Genomic DNA, 14099 nt, shown 5'->3' with positions numbered 1-14099 from the left:
AAAGGTGAGTGAGGGCTGGATGGGAATCACGGGGTGGCAGGGGGCCGGTGTTTTGGAGAGAAGCCCAGGAGGGTCAGAGGCAAGGGCAGAGCTGTGATTTCAGTGAGACTCTCTTCCCGATGCCAGATCCCAGCCGAAAAGTGAGGGACACCCCTCCTCTGCGAGGCTGCTGTCAAACCTGATCAGTTTGCTAGCTGTCCTTAAAGAGGTGTGGGATGCTCATGAGGCTCCCATTGCATATGTGAGCCTCATTGAATTGGGATGGACTCAGGGATCATGAATGGCTCATTCATGAGTCTAATCGACATCCTGCCACCGCAGGCCTGGAATCTCATGTCAGCCCTTCAGCCCTTCACTGTCTCTGGGTCAAAATCCTCAAACTTCCTTCCTAACTGCACATGGACAGCAGTAGTTCAAGAAAGTGACTCAAGAACAATTGTAGAACAGCAATAAATTCCAATCTTGCCAACGACATCTGTGAACGAATAAAACAAAATAAACAAATGTGTATCACTTTGAATAGCATTTTCATGGGGTGTAATCACTGTATAAAATAGTAACTGTCTTTATTGGTTATTTATAGTTTATGACTTTGCCCTTGGTAAACATTTATCTAAAATAATATGCTATTTTGAAAACACATTACCTAAAGTAGTATTAACAAACTTTTATGAATTATGTCCTATAATTTTTAATATATGCAATTAAAGGATCAGTTTAGTAACCTTAGTCCAAGTTAAACTTAAATACTTGAGATTGCTGCTCACGGTGTCCATTTTTAGGATGCTATTCCAACAGTTAAGACCCAATATGGTGGGCAAGAGACAAATACACACTTCTGACTAAAAAGAGTGCAGCTGCTTAGAGTGATAAAGGCAAAACATATGCATCCTCTGCCCACGTCTAAAAGATGTTAGGCTCTTTGCTTATGCTAACACTTGCTTAAGCCCCTCACCAAGATTTGAAACCAAACCCAGAAATTGCTTGTTATAAGTCCAGTCATGAAGTGAAGTGACTTAGCTGAACAGAGAGCTGTGGAGAGTTGACAGTTGACATGGGTAAGATGGGTATAGAGGGAAATGGGTCAAATACGGGCAATTGGGACTAGCTTACTGGCGGCATGGACAGATTGGGCCAAAGGGCCTGTTCTCATTCTGTAAACCTCTGTGACTCTATGAGCAGGTGCGCTCCATTTAAGCACACATTAAAAGAGTTACTCACTGCTGTTCACACTCATATTACAGCTACTAGTATCCACAATCAGTGCCATTCCAGCCACCACCATCACCCACAAGCCCAATCTCCCCTCTCCTACTCCCATGAGTCGAGGACCATTGATTCTTGGAACTCCTTGGTTACCCATCTTTGCATCTCTAAATCCAGTCCGACGTTCTTTAGTGCCGCAATTCGAGAGTTATGATCCAAGGTCTGGTCCTAGCCCACTCCAAGGCTCTGATCTTGCAACTGATTCCCAGAGCCATTTATCTGAGGACTAATCAAAGAACCATAGATATCATAGAATCCTACAGTGCAGAAAGAGACCATCTGGTCCATCGAGTCTGCCATTCAGCCCATCAAGACCACAATCCCACCCAGGCACTATCCTCATAACCCCATGCATTTATCCTAGCTAGTCCCCCAAATATAATGTTATTTCACTACTTTTTGCTGATAGTCATGTTAACATCATTAAAACAAGGCCTGAATATTTGTGGAGATTTGGGCCTCCCCAGTCAGGGGCAGAGAATACACTGCATCACTCTCCTGTCACCTTGTCTGAATTTCTGGACTATGGTAATTATAAATCTATTTTTAAAAGCAACAAATTACAAGCTATACAGTATAATGTTACTCCTCAAAAGGAGCAAATCATAGTGCAGGTTTGTAATTTGCTTCCCTTTCATGTATTTGTGTTGTAAATTTATAATTACTGAAGAATCTCAGAAGGTCAGTGGGAGGCAGTCATCACACACTTTATTTCCAATTGAATAAAAGAGAAATTTCAATTCATCTATTAACCCTTTGTTTTTTCAAAGACCTCTTAGCTTTCAGCATTGTTTTGCTTTCATGCAATGTGCCTAAAAAAAATTCACTTGTTCCAAAGGATACTTCAAATGAAAAATATTGCCAAATCACAACACGCTTCTCAATTCATACCTTTGTTTGGATAATTACCCTTAATCTGTACCTCGCTTTTGAAGCATGAACATTACTGGGTCAATCAAAAGAAGTAGAGTAACATCTCCTTCACCATCTGCGCAGTAATGTGGAAGAATTGATTGCCCACCCTGTGTAAAGCTTGCAATATTTTCCTACGTTTGGAATCATGGAATAGATATTAGGCTGGTTCTGCCAAAATTAGGTTGGTGATCCATATCCCTCTAGATTTGTGCGCTGGGTGATAAAGATGAAAATAATCCCTGTAATTTTACAAATTCACACTCCCAACACACAGCTTCAGTTGGGAGTTATGCTGAGAACCCAAAACGTGAGGGTCATTGAGACCTGTGAAACTTCCCATTTGTTAATTCCGTTAGAGCAACAGTTTGCAAAATTTGCTCAAAATTACCAAACCAATTTTGTCTGTGCCAATTCTTCATCTTAAAATTACTTTATTTGAAGGTGGCCAATAACTTATAATTTACACTGTTCCATAGCGCACCTGTTTTCAAAGCAATCGCAACTCTGCCAAATGCTAATTTGTCCTGAAAGCAGGATTTTTTTTAACATGTTCGCAGAGATTGCAGTGGAATTTGTACTGGACCACATCTGTTGTCTTAGCACATGTCAAAACATTTTCGTTTACTACATATAGTAGTATCATTATGAAGACAATGATGGTATGGAGTTCAGCCAAACAGCTGGATGTCATTTTTTTTGTCACTATATCATAGTGAAGATCTGACAGCATTTTTGCTATGCAATGATGTGACTGATATAAACATAGTTCATTTTTGCATCTGACTATTTAGCAAAGGTTTTCCAAACAACTTTCTTCTGGACTTTCCGAGGGAATTCTTCCAATCCCCTGGCACAACTTTAGGAGAAGACTGACAGAACTCTGGGGAAATAGAGTAGCAGCCATTTCTCCAAGGCTTGCAGATCAAGGATCAGTGAACCCCCACATAAATTCATCTTTAATGATTTCCTCTTTAAGTCTTGACCTGATTTTATTGCCTTCACCATAAGGATTAGAATATGTTTGCTATTTTTCCTTTTTTTAAATAAAGTACAATACAATAAGTAGACCCAGATCTTTAAAAAAAAGGCAATTCATACTGTGACTAAATGATGTTAAATGAATATTTCAGCTTTGGTGAATTGTGTGTGATTTTTGTTTTGCACTGTCTGCTGGCTGTGAGCAGAAGCTGATACAGAAAGGATGCTTTAATCTAGGGTTCTGCTCAAACTGGCGATATCCAGTTCAGACTGGTACCAGGGATGGGGGAGGGGAGGTTTGGAGCACATAGCTCAACTTCAACAAACCAGTTCATCTTGCATTCCACTGTTATGTTGTAAAAGAACAACAAGTAAGAATATACTGTAAACAAGACAAAGGGGAAAAGAATTCAACCGATTGGTTATTCATTATGCACCTGAAAAACGCATTACCCAACAGTTGATAATTGGCTGAATGTATGGGGGGCAGTGGGGGGAGGAGAGGGAGGGGGGAAGTCAGTAATGAAGCTAACTTGGACGCCTTATTGGTGCCCAGAATTTACACGATGATGTATTCACGTGGCTTTGTATGTTGTGAGCCTGGGTACATGTTTAAAGCTGAAATATTGTGGAAATCAGAATTCTAACTTATACAATCCCGCCCATTGAGTTCAAACATTATTTCCTTACAATTTCTGGGACGACTCTTTGCATACGGAAAGGCAGATGCTTTGACGTCTATTAGGCAACCTGATTTAAAATTGTCTACCACATTCTTGGCATTAATAGGACAGTACAACTTCTATCCCTATTTGGAAGCCATAACCCCCACGTTAATGCCAGCAGCAACAAATGATAATCACTCCAGTGCCTTTCATTCTGCTCTAGGCAAATAGCAAAAAAGGAAAAAAATGAACTGCAGGCCTTCCCCCAGATCACACCCAACATCGCAAATGCCAGTCATTAGCCAATTTGATTCATTCCATGTTGAATGTAGAATCACAGAATACAGCAACGGTTACAGATCCTAGCAACATCCCGACCTTGTGTTCCATTTGAACTCCAGAACTAGCTGTGACCCTAGTCAAGCTACTTCAGTACAGCTACCACACTGAATCTATCCAACCGTGTGGGAAAATACCCAGGGATGTCCTATTCACAAGAAGGGGCACAAATCCGACCCAGACAATTACCAGCCCATCTCTTTACATTCGATCATTAGCAAAATGATGGCTGGTGTCATCAACAACCCTATCCAGTGGCATTAACTTCAGCAATAACCTGTTCATTGATGCCCAGTTTGGGTGCAGCTAGGACTATTCACCTATGGATCCCTTTCCAACCATGATTCAAACATGGACCAATAAGCCAAATTCGGATATGAATTGTAAGTGACTGTCCTTGACATCACAAACTCACTTGGCCACATGTGGCATTAAGGGGTCCAAATAAAATTGAAGTCAGTTGGAATCAGCGGAACGTCCTTGATTGAAGGTCGAAGTTGCAGATAGCACAAAAGAAAATGGTTGTGCTTGCTGGAGGCCATTCAGTGCAGCCTCAGAGCATCACTGCAGGAGTTCCTCAGGACTGTGTCCTAGAGCCAATTATCTTTGGCTGCTTCAACAGTAACCATCTCGTTATCATAAAGTTAGGTATCTGAATGTTTGCTGATGATTATACAGTGTTCAATTACATTTGCAACTCCTCAGATAATGAAGCAGTTTGTGCGTAAATGCAGCAAGAATATCCAGAATAAAGAATAAAACTCAGGCTTGAGCAGACAAGTGACAAGGAGCATTTGCATCAGATCGGTTATAGGCAAGGGCCATCTCTGACGAGAGAGATTCTAACCTCTGCACTTGACATTCAATATCATTGTCAATGCTGAATCGCCTATCAACATCTTAGGGATTACCATTGACCAGAAACTGAACTGGACCAATCACACATACTGTGTGGACATTTTGTGGTTGAGTAACTCACTTCCCGACTGCCTTAAATTCGTTGCACCATCTACAAAGCACAAGTCAGGATTGTGATGGAATACTCTCTGCTTATCTGGATGAGCACAGTAAAAAGTCTGACAACACCAGGTTTTAGTCCAACCTATTTATTTGATAATATACTCGCAAGCTTTCGGGTTAGCCCCTTCGTCAGGACAATAAATAGGTTGGACTAAAACCTGGTGTTGTCAGACTTTTTACTGTGTTTACGCCAGTCCAACGCCGGCATACCCACATCATATCTGGATGGGTGCAGCTCCAACATTATTTAGGAAGCTCGACACCACCTAGGAGAAAGCAGCCACCTTGACTTGCACTCCATCCACCAGCTGAAACATTCACTCCATCCATCACAGATGCACAGTGGCAGCTGTGTATATTGTCTCTACAAAATTCTCTGCAGCTATATTCCAAAGCTCCGTTAACAACATCTGCCAAACTCTCAATCTCTACACCAAATGAAAAAGGGCAACAGACAATTGGGAAAGCCACTATCTGAGTGTTCTCCCACAACATATCACATCATCTTGACTTGAACCTGTCACTGAGTCAAAGTCCTGGAAGTCCTTCCTAAACTCAAGGTGACTGTGCCCACAAAGATTGCACTGGTTCAGTGAGGCTTCTTGCCACTAGCTTATCAAAGGCCATGGGACAAGTAGTTATTCAGAATAATGTATAACGTTATAATGAGTTTAAATTGTGGTTCCTGGGGTTGCTCAGGAAGATACCAGCTGAAGAGAATGTTCAGCAGTTTGCTGGATGAAAACTGAAACTGAACTAACCCAAGCAAAAAATCTGGGTGTTTAGACTGTGATAAATCTTCACTGGGTTTTGTGTCTGTCAGGGTGACTGGATGAAAGGAATGATGCATATTGAATCATTTTCTAGTGTCTGTGTTGAAATTCTTTCCAATCTTTCTGTCTAGTGTAATTTATTTCATTTTTCCTTGTTTAATAATTTTATTCTTTGTGCTAACAGTATACTGGCAGACTCCTGTAACTGTATTCAGTATCTGATCTCCATGATTTCTAAAGACAAAAATAAGATTAGGATCTACCAATCTATGTTTCATTCCAATATCTGACTTGTCCAGTATTAACGTCAGTTGGGATCATAACACAATAAATGTTGACTTGCTAGTGATGCCTGCATTCCAAGAATGAATGGAAAAAATGCCAGTTAGACCATTAATTCCATATTGCACTGTATCCTACCAACACATTAGCCCAAACCTGACAGGATATTGATGAATAAACTGTCAGCGTTCTCTGCCATAGTACTTCTGAAACTGAACGCAACTTCTGAAGTTCACCCATATGCAGTTAAATACAAAAATCCATAAGTTACTACCCGTAACTCTCCAAAGGGTGTACTTTTGAAGTCCCTACAGACTACAATCAATTAGAATTTATTGAACTGATGAGAGCTTTTAATTTTATGTTAAGCGGCACACTGTGGAAATGCTTGAAAACATTACACTTTGTTGAATGAGGTATAAATGAATGGTGCACTAACTTCACAATTACCTCTGAGAAACCAATTGTTATATATTTAAGTGTTGCCTGACTGGTTTAAGAACTGATCACTGGATTTGATGCTGATGTCATGAGGGTGTTTCACAGGCTGCTGTTTAGTTTCAGTTTTTGTCCAATGCAGTGCAGAGAACATCTCTTTCAATGAATCTGTTGTTGTTAGTTTAAATCTACGTGTGCAAATCACATATTTTCTTTTTGTTAAAGCCCCTAACATAGTTTGGGCATTACACCTGTCTTGCCAGAAGAACTAATTTTATTTGTTGCTGAGCTAATTTGTTCAGTATCAACTTTATTCATGATGATAAAAACCTACATTTTTTAAGAAGTATCTAACTTTGCTTATGATATTTCAGTTTCTACCTTAATCCCATGCGTATGTAAAATAAATTTGAAAGTAAAGGATATTTTCCTTCCTGAAGTGCTGTTTGTGAAAATACTTTAATATGATTGGCTGCTAACCAACTTAGTTTTTTAAAACCTTTTATTCCTTCAGATCTCATTTTTGATATCCATTTACCTAAGTCGAGAACTCTCCGATGAAAGTTGCTCTGCCCTAGGACTGGTAATGCATTACCTCTACCTGTGCCAGTTCAGCTGGATGCTCATTCAGGTCAGTGCAAAAAAAAACTCTTACCTTAAATCTTCAGGAAATTGGCCAAATTTCCTCATTTCCTAAAAAAGAGTTAGGGTAATGAAAGAAATGTATTGAACAGGGCTAAAAGAATCTATTCCAACAATCTGAAGGACATGTTCCTGGGACTATTTATGTGATAACTGCTAGTATTTTTCAATACACGAGAATGAAGACAGAATCACTTGAGTTATAGATACTTTTCAATTTGCTTTAAATTTACTATCGGTAAAAAGGCCTTGCATCTAGCACATATCGATCACACTTCAGATGTTACACTTCTACGTGTCAAAAAAAAGGAAAGTAAGTATTATTTTCAACTAATTTTTTTTCTGACCTTAATGGCTTGGCAAGGGCAGGAAATAGGAAATTATGACCAGCTGACACCCGGCAGACGCTTATAATTGACCTGTAGTAGACTTCAGTATTCCACTTAGCAGCCTTTGTGTATACTTTGTCAGAGGGACATCTGAGCAGTAGGCTTAAAGGAAGCCACCTGGATAAACACAGCTCCATCTGAGCCACAAAATATGAGAATTTTGCCAACTCATCCCTTTACCCCCTAAACCTGCCCATGTGGTCACTGCCTGTGTGGAGTGTGCACATTCTCCCTGTGTCTGCATGGGTTTCCTCTGGGTGCTCTGGTTTCCTTCCACAATCAAAAGTCATACTATTTAGGAGCAGTGCCATGCTAAATTCTCTCTCAGTGTACCCGAACAGGCGCTGGAGTGTGGCGACTATGGGATTTTCACTGTAACTTCATTGAAGTGTTATTGTAAGCCTACTTGTGACACGAATAAATAAACTTTAACTTTATTTTATGTGGGATAATAGGGCCTGTGTAAGATACTCTGTCAGAGAGTTGGTGCAGACTTGATGGGCCAAATGGCCTCTTCTGCACTGTAGGGATTCTATGATTCTACAAATGCCAGCTGCCAACTTCCTGTAGTGATTAACATCCTTGCTCACTGTCCTTCTGCTCTCACAGTGCCAGTGGGCTGAGAACTCTGTTCAATGCCTGAATGCTGTGTGTGCCCTCTCTTCCCACCACATGAGTACACCAAGTTTCCAAATGTTCCATTGACCTTCTTGTGGTACCAGGGTAATGCAATTAGGGCAGTCATGACTGACACTCTACCCACATTATAGAATGAATACATTAAAGATTGTGATAGATTTTTAATGTCTCAAAATTAAGGGAGGTAGGAAAATGGACCCAAGATTAGTCATGATGGTATTGAGTGGTGGAACATGCTCGATGGGCCACATGGTCTACTTTCTTGTGTTCTTGTGACAACAATCCTGCTGTCCTCTCAAATGAGGCCAATCATAGTAGGATAAAAACTCATTCAGAACTTGTTGGATGGAGGGGTGGAATTTTAAAGGGGGTAAATGGGTTTTTGGAGGTGACTGTTGCATATCAGCTGAAAGGCAGTGGGTAGAGTGTGGAGTCAGTCATGGCTGCTCTAGTTGCATGACCCTGCTTCCATAAGAGGATCAATGGAACATTTGGTAAGGAGATGACCTTGGCATACTCAGGTGGTGGGAAGAGTGGGCATGCAGCATGCAGGCATTGAACAGGGTTCTCAGCCCGCTGAGACTGCGGGGACAGAAGAACAGTGGGAAGGCTGTAGTCAATCACTATAGGATGGCCATATGTTTAAAAGGAAGTTGGCAACTGCTGGCTTTCGTAGAATCATAGCATCCCTAAGTGCAAAAGAGGCCATTTAGCCCATCGAGTCTGCACCAACTCTCTGACAGAGTATCTTACACAGGCCCTATCCCTTTAACCCGCCACATTTCCCATGGCTGGTGGCATGACTGTCAGATTTTAGGCCCAGTGGCAATGATGGACTACATCCTCCAAAGGCAGGGCAGAACCCCAAGCAGCTGGGGGCATGGGAGAGGAAAGAGAGAATGAAGGCAAGGAAGACCCTCAGCAAAGAAAGAGCTATGTAAAGATGACCGAGATCCGTGGGAGATTGCGACTTTCCATGCAGAGGGCCGCAGAGATCTTTGACCTCATCACCAAAGACCTCACACCTCACTGCTCGGATCACCATTGACCAGCAAGGTCATTGTTGCTTTGAACTTTTGACTTCTGGATCAGCTGCAGACATGAGTGGCATTTTGCAAGCAGTTTCACACCACTGCATCTTGTAGATCACTCATGCCCTCTTTGCTAGAACTAGATAATACATTCATTTCACAACTGGCCCAATCTCACAGGGACAGGAAGAATTGGGTTTTGCTGCCATTGCCGGATTTCCTCATACGCAGGGCACCACCAATTGTACCCATGTGGCCATCTAGGGTCACAATGACTGACCAGTGATATTAATCTCCCAGAAAAGCTTCTACTCCTTCAACATCTAACTGGTCTGCAATCACCACAAGAGCTACCTCTATGCGTACAGACATTTTTCTGGCAGCTGCCATGATTCTTTCATCCTCTACCAATCATCATTTGTCTGAAACTATCACCCAAAACCTTGAATTGTATGAATGTATTCTAGAGCATAACTGAAAACCCTTAAAGACATGGCTACTCATCTCTCCATGTGAGCTCCAGGCAAAGGTGGGGTGTCCCTAGAAATGTAAATGGGTATAGTATGATAATAATGTTTTTCTTTTTTCATTCACAGGTTTTAAGTCGGTCCACCTCGTGTCCAACGAGGGGCATACACGCGATGGGTAGTACTGGGGCTGCTCTTGGTTGTTTGAGATTGGCCTAGTGCTTCATGTCGTTAGTGTGTGCCTAAACTGGACAAGATACTGGGCAAGACGACAGCTCAGTGACTATCGCTGATTGCTGTGCAGACACATGGATTTGGGCCGGTGTCTGTGGGAGTTTGCGCATTCTCCCCGTGTTTGCGTGGGTTTTCTCCGGGTGTTCCGGTTTCCTCCCACACCCCAAAGATGTGCTGTTATGCTGATTGGCAGGAATAAATTGTCCCTAAATCAGTTTTCCCTCAATCTGGATGGCCACAAAACATTAGATAGGGGTCATGGGTAGAGAGGTGGTGTTGAGATGGCAGCGTGGGCTCGTTGGACCGAAGGGCCTGTTTCCCAGGCTGATTTTTTGTTCTTTGTTCTTTGACAATACAACCAATGTCACTTACTCAGTCGGACAATTGCTGAACAAGCTTTCAGAATTAAGAAGATGTCATTCCAGTGTCTGAAGTGGTCAGATCATAGTCTCCATTACCCTCCTGCAAGGAGCTCTATCAATGTAGTGGTCTGTTACAATTGTCATAACAGGGAACTCCAGAGAGGTGTGAACCTTGAGGACAGCGAGGACGTAGGGGGAGGAGCAGGGGGTGAGACAGGGTAAGGAAAAGGAGACATACAGAGATGATGCTGAACAGAGCATTGCTCCTGCTGCACAGCGAGATGGCTGGACGTGCCTTGGGGCACTTATGGCTCATGAGGATACCATCAACATCAGGGATCTCTTGAATGTTTCAACAGAGTCTTTCTCACCCAGATTGAGGGGAATCTGAGATAACTGCAAACAACTGCATGGAAGACAAAGCCTGAAATATCTCATTATTTGCCACTGATGAAAAGAACACATCTGTCCAATGGCTTTGCTTTCACCATCGAGGACTCCACTGTCCTTCACCACCTCAGACCATTTTTCAATATCAAGGCAGCAATAAAACATAGGAGTGTGGCTTAAAGTCTCGTGGTGTATATAATTCAAGTAGAGAAAAACAACGTACAGTCACTGTAAGAGCACACTTCAGTGAACCACTTAGTGCTCCGCCTGAAGCTGTAGGATCCTCTTGCCACTCTCCAGAAGGAGACCTCCCACCTCTCCCTCCAGGTTTCTAACAATAGATCCAGTTTGGTATCAGTGCAGCGAAGGCTGTTCTGACCTAAGTGCCACACCACTGGCTCTCTTAACTCTTCTCCCTGCGCTCTGATGATGTGGAAGGCTTTGGCACAAACCACAGAACATCTCCATCAGAACAACCCGCAGTCTCAGTGATTGTGGCTCTGGGGAGTCTAAATTCCTGATTTCATATGACCCTTCTCTATTCCCACGACCACTGGCTCTTACCAAGCAGGAAACCCATCTCCATATCAATTAAAGACTTACACCCCTTCCCCTCCCACCAGAGGGACAAAGATCCACCTTCAGGAGTCGATATAGGTCAGCAAGGATGGAGTGATGGGTCAGAAGGATGATCTGAAAAAGGATACAGCAGAAGAAAGTTAGATGGTCTATAGTTTTTTGAGGGTAGAGTATGGAAAGTTGGCTGGGAAATCTGGAATAAGTGTGTCTGAGCTGACAAGGGTATGACTGAGTTTCCCGGCAGCAGATGAGGTGGATGATATTACAGAGATGGAAGCAGGCAGTTTTTGTGATGGAGGGGAGCCGGGATTGGAAATTTGGTTCTGAGTTGAGCAGGATTCTGAGCGTGTAAGCAGCCAGATTTAACTGGTAACAGTAGCTGGGAAGGTGGGCTGGGAGTTAATGGCTGGGGATATGTAACTTGTGGCAGAGGTTGATGACGGTAACTTTGATTGTTAGCTGGAGGAAATTACAGCCTTTCCAAGGGAATTACTGATTTCACTCCCATTAAACGGGATATTAAACTGAATTTCAAATGACTCTGCAGGGTAGTGTTTAAGGGAATCATGTAATATCCTGATTTACTGTTGTTTCATGGAGGAAATGGCAGTCAAAACAGGAAATGATGCTAATAGCCCTGACAGTGTTTCAGTAGGGGTGCGGTATTGTAGCAGCCACCCAATTCTTTCTCTCCACTCTGCCTCCTCTCCAACACCATCTAGCTTTACTCTAGTTCCATCCCTTAAAACTGCTTCCAACCCTAACAGTGTTTCAGCAATGATCCTTCCAGCTACTGGTACTCTCCACAGAGCCAACGCAGGTATTATTGCTGAAATCTTGCTGAAATATGGCAATGCAATTGCTTCTTAACTGCCCTCTGAAATGGCCTGGCATGCCATTCAATGGCAAAGTAGGGATGGGCAACAAATACTGTTCTTGCCAGCAATGCCCACAACCCATGAAAGAATTTTTAAAAATAAGGCATGAAATCTTTGGTGTTTCAGATCTCATACCTGACCATTGGTACCCACACGTGCCCTTGTGAAGTTTAGGGCAACTAGACCCATTTAGCTTACTGACATCCATTGATATGCTGAGTCACTCTCCAGCTTGGGAAGTGGGAACCTCCCTTGTAAGGAGTTCGGTCCATGGCCATCAGTTGCAATAGTCAGTCAGAAGTTTAGCTCCTTAAAGGAAAATGAGGAATCTCCAACAAATTTATCTCGATCTCCTCCATTTCCTTGGAGATTTTTCTCTCGTTACTGTGGGAGATTGGTGGAATCATCAAGATATTTAGGGTCACCACGCTTATGTAAGTACCTTTCAACACATTGGCCTGAATTTTCATCCTGAGGCAGGTAGCAGGAGTCGGGAAAATTCCCAACTCAGCCTGGAAGAAAGTGCCTGCAAAAGTTAGATTTTGATTGCTCAGTGAGTAAGGAGCTGGGAGTCAGATCAGCCAACCCAGGAAAAAGTTTGGATGCAGCCACAGGGCTGCCAGGTGCAGAGATGTGCAGTTTAAAAGGATTACCACTTAATCCCAGTTATAATAATAATATAGAAGCCTTCCTGCCTTCACTCCTCACACTCCGTCACCATCTAAATAATTCCTATGTCCTAGCCATGTCACTCCAATTCCCCCCAACTACCCCAAAGGTATTTATACTCCCTATGCCATGCTCTGTCCTTCCATCCATTCCTGTGGTCTCTCACGACCCTTGTACCAAACTATGGCCTGGCACCCATTCCATATGGCTAATCATGCTAAGCTGTGCGTTTCTGCCCACCCTTATGATCCACCCTGCTTGCTATGCCACCCACTACCTATGACCTATCATGCTTCCTATGCTAAGCTTTGCACTTTTACCCATCCCCTATAATCCCCATGCTCCCACGCTAAGCTATGATACTTCAATACCCATTGGCCCATTGTACACAGTATGGATTCATTGAACCCCATATGGCAGTAGGATACATAAAAAATTTTAAGAAGTAACTTTTTCATAATTTCCTACTAAAAAAGTTATTTCACTTTGAAAGCAATAAACGTGTCAAGTAACAGAAACCACAACCCCTTGAATCTGCTTAACTGTGTGTAAATATATCAGAGAGAGCCAAGAGCTTGAGCTGTCAACCAAGCAATGTTCTCTCTGGGGTGCAGGTGTTTCAATAAGTGTAATGGTTGTCTGGCCTCTCAGCCAAATATACATAATGAGACTTGGCTGAGAGCCCAATCATCCATTCATTGATGAAAGTACAGTGAAACATTAGCATTATCAAGATCATTAGAAAAAGCAGAAGCCAGACTGAAAGGATAACTTGATAACTTCTTCCTCATTGCTTTATTATGCACGCGTCAAAGGAATTGAAAATATCAATCCTGCAGCTAAGAACTATTTTCTGTAAAACTTGCTTGATTGATATTCATTGCTCGGTGAATTTCAGAACTACATTTGAAACAACACTTGGACATTATTTTACATGGTGCGTATTTGTGAGCATTGTGACGTTTGAATTTGGATGCACTATCCTGTCCCACAGCAGAATTGCACCATAACCCAGCCATTTTTGGCTATATTATGCTTCATACTTCTTTATTACAATTGTAAACACTATAAAGGCTTTTATTTTAAATTAAAAACAGAATTATTGATATTAAAAATGCTGATACAGCAAAATCATCCATTGTG

At 42.1% G+C, this 14099-nt stretch overlaps 1 protein-coding gene across 6 annotated transcripts in view; it reads left to right on the top strand.

Annotated features, from left to right (window-relative positions):
• adgrv1 (adhesion G protein-coupled receptor V1) overlaps window positions 1-14099 on the top strand; it is a 524573-nt gene that overhangs the window by 398588 nt on the left and 111886 nt on the right. For all 6 annotated transcript variants that reach the window (XR_013886686.1, XM_080189140.1, XM_080189139.1 and 3 more), the window contains one exon: window positions 7191-7307. Coding sequence is in view for 5 of the 6 variants with exons in the window: in XM_080189140.1 (XP_080045266.1) it covers window positions 7191-7307 (117 nt within the window). In the remaining variant the exon portion in view is untranslated. The remainder of the gene's footprint in view (window positions 1-7190; window positions 7308-14099) is intronic.

The sequence above is a fragment of the Carcharhinus amblyrhynchos genome, chromosome 5 (assembly GCF_965287045.1).
Source record: "Carcharhinus amblyrhynchos chromosome 5, sCarAmb.v2.hapA, whole genome shotgun sequence".
NCBI lineage: Eukaryota > Metazoa > Chordata > Chondrichthyes > Carcharhiniformes > Carcharhinidae > Carcharhinus > Carcharhinus amblyrhynchos.
Note: the sequence above shows the minus strand (reverse complement) of the source record. Positions and strands in the feature narration are given on the sequence as shown.